Genomic DNA, 7,351 nt, shown 5'->3' on the forward strand with positions numbered 1-7,351 from the left:
CCTTCACGTCGCTGTCGCCGTGAGCCGCCGCCGTTAAATTCCGATGAGTTAACTCACTAATCCTTGATTACATTATTTAGTGCGCTTAGGGGGTTAGATTAGTGTTAATTAGCTTAGTTAGATTAGTGTTAATTACCTGGTTAGGTTAGTGTTAAATGGATTAGCTTAATTTCAAATTTGATTTACTAGACACTCACCATTTGCCATTTTTGTGGGGAAAAATGTGCTATGATTTTGAGATTACTTCATTCTTGAGAAATGTTTGAGACATATTCAACTATGACTTATATTTTACTTAAGATTTTAGGGATTTAAAAGAATAATATTTTATACTTGTCATTTGCAAAACAAAATCTCGACTTGGTACTGGAACTTGTGACCTTTTGGTGTTCAAATGATTTTTATCAACTCTTAGGGTTTGATTTTCGAGAGCATTTCTTCATGAAAGTTGTTCATCGCAATTTTTTAGTTTAACATAGTGAAATTTCAGATCAAATGGACAAGTTTTGGACCTCGAACCAAACTGATTTTTGAAAATATAATTTCTGGAAATGGACGCGGTTTTTGTAACGGTTTGAGCGATTTACTACTATTAGTCTAGAAGGATTTGGGTTAAGGTGTCACACGAAAAGTGTTCAGTTAAGTATCCTTTATAACATATTCAAAGTTGAGAATTTTCGAACTCGTTTGGTTTGGTTTCTGGATTTAAACTTAAAGGTGCACGAGTGGACTGGTTCTGCCGATTAGGGCCGGTAGTGGTTTTGTGGTTATTCTTGATGTCGTGCTTGTTGGATAATGTATATTTGATGAGGTGGTTGACTTTTGGCATGCTTAGAACTTATGCGTGACACTATGAGGTTGATTGCTCTATGTTGATTGTTTAGTATTATTACAAGAGATGGCATTTGGGCCTTTAAATAGAAAGAAAATTTAGGTGTCGGGTCCGAACACCAAAACTTATTTGCTCAACAAAATAATGAGGTTTTAAACTAGGTGCATGCAAAGTTTGATGGATTAATTTTGAGTACGTGAGCACCTATAAATTTATTTCTAAACCTTTTGAACAAAAAAAAAAGGGGGTTACTAAGGTTTGTTTTCAAAAGAGGGTGGTTGGAAAAGAAATTAGAAAAGAAATATAGTGTCGAGTTTGGACGCCAAGTTTTATGTGCTCAATAGAACGAGGAGGTTTTATACGAGATGTGTTCAAATTTTGGCGGGTTAATTTCAAATACAGGACCCCGTACAATTTTATTTCAGAAAGTTTGAACAAAAAAAAAAAGGGTTGCCGAGTGAATTTTAAAAAGGGATTTTTGGTGTTCATGACTATATGAGGGAGGATAAGGTTGACCTGATTGATGAGGTGCCTGCATTGTTAGGTTAATTAAGTGGTTCAGTTTAATTACTCGCATTTTATTTATTTAATTAATTTTAATTAGTGTAGATTGTGACAAAATAGCTATTTTGTTGAATTTTATGCTGATTCTCGTGGTTGACTTTATATGTGAAATTGAGTGATTATATGTACAATTGAGTGCTTGGTGATTGATTATTATTGCAAAATTGGATTTTATGGGTATTTAATTAGAAAAATACCGGATGTTGGTTTTTTATGCCATAATTTTATATAGTATATAAAATCGTGAAATTTTGAAAGGAAAGTGTATCATGCTTACTAGTTCAATTTAAATGCGTGACCACGCACGGTTATTTTACTGGGATGATTTTTCATACGAATAAAAGTGGTCAAGTCTATTATTTGAACACGAGGTTTGAGTGCAAAGCACAGTATTCTTGGCCAAGTATGGATGTGCATGTGATCACTATCAAAACCCGTCACCCAATTAGAGTTTGGGGATGATGCCCAATGTTTATCAGATGCCTGGCGGGGGTCTGGAAGTTGGTCGCGGTGGAGGCCAGACTAATGCCCCTTTTTGGGATGCCGTCTAGGCGGGAGTTCTAGATGTTGCGTTGCCCAACAGAGCGGGATGACGCCCGCTTATGTCGGATAACCACCGACTGTTGAGTTGGCCATGGCCGTTGGGTCGTAAATAACTAGGACACACCTGAGTGATTAAGATAGCTACGCCTAATTATGGTACAAAATTGTGTGGCACGTAATGAGACGTGTCATAACGGTTTGGCCTTATAATCGGGACCCATGTGTTTGTTTGAAAGATAAATTGAGGTGTTCCAGTTATTAAATACACTTGTTGTATTCATATGATATATGTGGTGCACTAATGTGCAGGGACGAATCGAGGCGAGGTAAGTTGTTTGTGACACTGTTTAGGCTGCCTCTAGGTGAATTTTCATCCTAATCGGGGTTTAGGGTTTTAACTCACTAATATTTATTCTCACCTCGTCGTGTGCTAACATTTTTCAAGGCCGTGGCGTGGAGATCTGCTAAGTGTGGATGTGGTGGGTGTGAGATGCGACACCTTTTGGCTGGCCCTGCCGTTAATGAAGTTTAAGGTAACCCTGATCCCTTAAGGTTGTTGAGAGGGTCAATAGAAAGTAGCCGTTGAGAGGCTTGCAATTAATAGACTTCCTAAGGTCAACATTTGGTGAGGAAATTGTTCCTTCTTTTTACTATCCTTGTGTTTATTTGTTGACTGGTGTTGTATTTAATTCACTTCCGCACGTGCTTAATTGGAAAAAAGAAAAAAAAAAGAGGGTCGGCAATGCATCCTGGGACGTTGCATTTTCAATCGACCATCGAGGGATGTGCATGTGCCCGAGGTTTAGAGCGTGACAGTTTGAGGAAGAATAACTTTGGAATAGAAAAGTTCACCACCAAGATATAAAATAATCTTCCACCAATGATGGACAAAAAAACTTTAGTATTCACCACTAAATAATTGGTGAAACGATTGAAAGAATAACTCAAGAATCCTCCTACATTATCAACAATTTGAATTCTTCCAATAAATACTGCCTCTACTATATATGGACACACTAGGAAGCATTAAATTAGACAACCACTCTTAGGAAAATTACTAAAATTAGGAAACCTACTCAAACTAAAAACCTTCTCAAATTTGAAAATTTACTTTGATGTATAATTTTAAGAGGCAGCACAAAACGAAGGGGACAAATGTTGCTTTGCGTATGGTAGAAAACAACACTTTTATTTTTTTTTTATATGGAAGCATTATTTCTATATTGATTTTTGGCGAGTGCCAAAAAAAAAAATTTATTGCCTATAATAAAAGAAAAGAATAACATACGGATCAAATTGTTTCAAAAAAAGATTCAAATCTCTAATTTGTTAAACTAAGGCTCTCATTATTTCGAAGAATAAATTATTTATAAAATATATATTGAAAATGCTTGTATCGGTTAAAATAGTTTATCAATGAGAAATGTTTGCATTATCAACAACAAATTTTGTTTCAATATGTTCATGAATGATATTATTTTTTAACTTGTTAAAATTTATACGTGATACAAGTGTTCATTTTCAAGAAAATATTTTCCAAATCAATTATTCACCGTGAAACAAGCGGAGCATAAATGCCCCATGACATATATGTTAAAAATTGTAAGATTAGTTAAGGAAAAAAAAAGGAAGGGCATTGTGGTAACCTGTGCTTAGTTATTCCCTCTTCGGTTGATTGAAGGCCATAAACGTTTGGCAATTGAAGATTCCATGCCACAGTAGTTACAAGTGTTGCTTATTATAATTAGTATTGCCTGATGCTGAAATTTGTTGGATAATTGACGGTCTATAAATAAAAAGTGGTGAAAGCATCTGACAAATGTGACCCATACTTTTTAGTGACCATTGCATGTCCAAACCTTTTAGATAGTGCTAGCACAGTTGCATGCTTTAACAAAATAATATTACAATGGCGCCTTATCAAGATTGGCCCATTGATTAATTATGTGTGATTGTCGGGTAGAATACTCGACATTGCTTGTCAGTGTTACATATAAATGCTGGCACCATCATGACACATGTCAAGGGTCAATTTTTTAGTCAAGATCGCCTTTACCACTGACCATTTACGGATTAGTCTACAGTCCCATCTAGAATTTTGGCTGTTTCCGAGATCGAGCCAATCGCCAGACAAATTGTCGGACCATTTGGTGTTTTCCTTGGCGACAATGTATTCCATTAGTGTTTTTGTTCAAAACGCTTGGCCTGATTTATTAGTAGGTGTATCTAATCTTTCGTCGGATCCCTCTCCCTCCCTCCCTCCCTCCTTAAATGGTCGAAAGTAATATATGCTCTATGCTCGACGATATAACTTTGTTAACAACAAACGCTCTTAAAATTCATCTTAACCAGCTTACGGTTTCTTGGACTTTACATCATTGACAACAATGCAAAGCAATTTATTTAATTAGTTGCCGACATGAGAATAACATCTCGGAAAGGCCACTTTTCTTTAGTGTTGCTTATCATAATGAGTATTGCCTAATGCTGAAATTTCTTGGGCAATGGTGGTCTATAAATGAAGAGTGGTGAAAGGAAGTGACAAATGCTACCCATATTGTTTTCGTAATCAATACATGTCCGATTTTTTAGATAGTGATAGTACAGTTGCATGATTTATCAGTAGGTGCTCTAATCTCTAGCCGCATCTTTTTTCTGTCAAATTGACTGTTGACTAGTTCTTAAATGGATGAGGAGTAATTTATGCTCAATGCTTGACGACCTAACTTTTCCACCAACAAATGCTCTTAAAACTCTTCTCGACTAGTTTACAAGCAAAGGAATTTATTTAATTAGTTGCCGACACATGAATAACATCTTGGAAAGGCCACTCTTCTCAAATGTTGCTTATTATAATGAGTATTACCTAATGCTGAAATTTGTTGGACAACTGGAGGTCTATAAATGAAAGATGGTGAAAGAACTAACAAATGCCGCCCATATCGTTTTAATGACCAATAAATGTCCAACCTTTAACATAGTGATGGTACAGTTTTATGATTTATCAATAGGTGTATTTAACCTTTTGCCGCGTCACTGGACATCTCTCTCTCATTGACTGGTTCTTAGAAGGATGAGTAGTAATTTATGCTCTAAGCTTGACAATCCACCTTTGCCAACGACAAACGCTCTTAAAACATATCTTAACCAGCTTACAATTTCTTGGACTTCCCATGGTAGACATCAATACAAAGCAATTTATTTAATTAGTTGCTGACACGATAATAACATCTTGGAAAGGCCACTCTTCTCAATGGCTGCACAACCTCTAAAGAAGTGTTACGCAAATACCTCTTACGGAGCGAACACTCCTAAAGGATTATGCAGCTTATTCCGGACGTTGCAGTATGTCAAGCATGAGGAGTGTTGCTCCCCGACATGCTTAAGAGAGAGTTCGCACGTTCTTGCACCAACTTCCAAGCCATGATCACGTGCCTCTCTCTCACCAAAATTGCCCCGACAGCGAAGCGCAATACATAAACTCCTCCGACCACTGTATGAGTCATGAAGACCCGACCTGAAGCATTAATAGCGTGCAGCAACTGCGCATTGAGTTTGTTCACGTCGTTTAACTCCCATGCTTCCCCATGTTCGTTTTCCACTGCATGGCCACTTGCCATGCTGGCGACCGCAGAAGGAAGAATCCTGAAACAAACCAATGCGAAGTTTCTCGGGAAAAAGACTTCGAATCGGTCATCTTTCGCCACGAGCTCCTCGAAGAGCTGAGCCAATCTGCAATCGTTCCTTATGTGACTCCTCAGATTGTCAACGCCATACATCCTGAGAACAAGCCACAGCTTCAATGCCCTGAACCTCCTGCTAAGAGAAAGTTGCCAATCTTTGTAGTCCACAACTTGTTTTGACTCAGTTGCCTCGTTCTTGAGGTACTTGGGGTCTGTTGACAAGGACTTGACGAGAGCATTTGGGTCTTTCACCCAGAGGCAGCAGCAATCGAGAGAGGTCAAAAGCCACTTGTGTGCGTTGAAGCTGAATGAATCTGCAAATTCCACGCCATTGAGAAATTTCCTGTACTCTGGGCATATACAAGAAGACCCTGCATATGCGGCATCGACATGAACCCACATGCCGAACTCGCTTGCTACTTTGCATAGTGGTTCCAGCGGGTCGACAGCTGTGACTGAAGTTGTCCCAACCGTGGCGCACAGGTACAATGGAATTAGCCCCACATTGATATCCGAACGGATTGCGTTCCTTAGCAAGTCCGGGAATAAACCGAACAAGGTTGACTGCATCGTCTTTAAGGCCCGAATGTTCTGAGGATCTATTCCCACGACCCGGGCAGCTTTCTGGAATGAGCAATGCGTTTGGTCTGACCCGTAGACAACAAGCTTCGTGATGGAATTGTGTCCCAACCTCCTCAGGACCCTCTCTCTTGCGGCAATGAGAGTGCAAATCATGGCCTCGGTGGTATTCCCTTCAATGACTCCCCCGCCATTCCCAGAAAAGAGGAATGGCCTTGGCAAGTCCAGCATCTTACCTAGCCAGTCCATGACTAGGCTCTCAAGCTCAGTCGCAGCAGGGGATGAGACCCAGTTGAATCCCGCCACGTTGAAGCCCGTACAAAGCATCTCGCCAAGGATTGCTGCAGTGCTAGTGTTGGCCTGGAAGTAGGCGAAGAAAGTGGGGCTCTGCCAATGAGTCAAGCCCGGGACTATGTACTGTTGCACATCCTCAAGTATGGCCTCCAGGGCTTCTGCATCCTGCGGGGCAGAACTCGGGAGGCATTTGGAAAGATACCCAGGCTCAACTTGGCTAAGAGCCGGGTATTTCTCAACGTTCTTGTAGTAGTTCACTAGGAATTCGACCACCATCTGTTCTTGACGTCTGAACTCTCCAAGATCGAGAGGGTTCATCGCAATCTCATCACCAACCACGTTTTTGAGAAGTTGCTTGCAATCACATTCAAGGCTTCCCATGATATCTGGAGGTTGGAGATGAAAAGCAAAATTTAGTGTGGTTGCTGCCAATGCTTTTGTTTAAGCTAAATGTGAGATGATCAGTTTCTGAGTATGGTCCTATATAGACGAGTTGGTCTTTATATAGAAGAAGGTCGGGTAGTAAGTTTGGAGGTTGTTGCACATCCAGACTCTCTTGATATCTTTCTAGCGGTATGGGTGGAAATAGCAGCAACCTTCGTCCTTTCTTCCTTTCCCGCCTAGAAAAAATTTCACGTGGATAAATCAATCGACCCCACATATACAAACGGGCCTAAAGCCCCCAGAGATATCGCGAAGGACTGGGTGGAGGTCGATATTAAGAGATCAACTTCACTTGAAGCATGCATTCGACAGATGACCAGACTAAATCGTAAAAACAACTGTCATACGGTACAAGCCATGTATATCTCATCTTGGCAAGTTGGTCCATACGCATTAATGGAAGAACTCCAGT

The 7,351-nt window shown here is 39.7% G+C and overlaps 1 protein-coding gene across 1 annotated transcript; it reads right to left on the reverse strand.

The window, feature by feature from the left end:
- Nucleotides 1-5,227: 5,227 nt before the first annotated feature.
- On the reverse strand, nt 5,228-6,876 carry LOC104446762 (tyrosine decarboxylase-like). Its single transcript, XM_039312051.1, has one exon. It carries the CDS (start codon nt 6,874-6,876, stop codon nt 5,290-5,292), a length of 1,587 nt encoding a protein of 528 aa, XP_039167985.1. The 3' UTR covers nt 5,228-5,289.
- Nucleotides 6,877-7,351: the final 475 nt, after the last annotated feature.

The sequence above is a fragment of the Eucalyptus grandis genome, chromosome 5 (assembly GCF_016545825.1).
Source record: "Eucalyptus grandis isolate ANBG69807.140 chromosome 5, ASM1654582v1, whole genome shotgun sequence".
NCBI classification, from domain to species: Eukaryota; Viridiplantae; Streptophyta; class Magnoliopsida; order Myrtales; family Myrtaceae; genus Eucalyptus; species Eucalyptus grandis.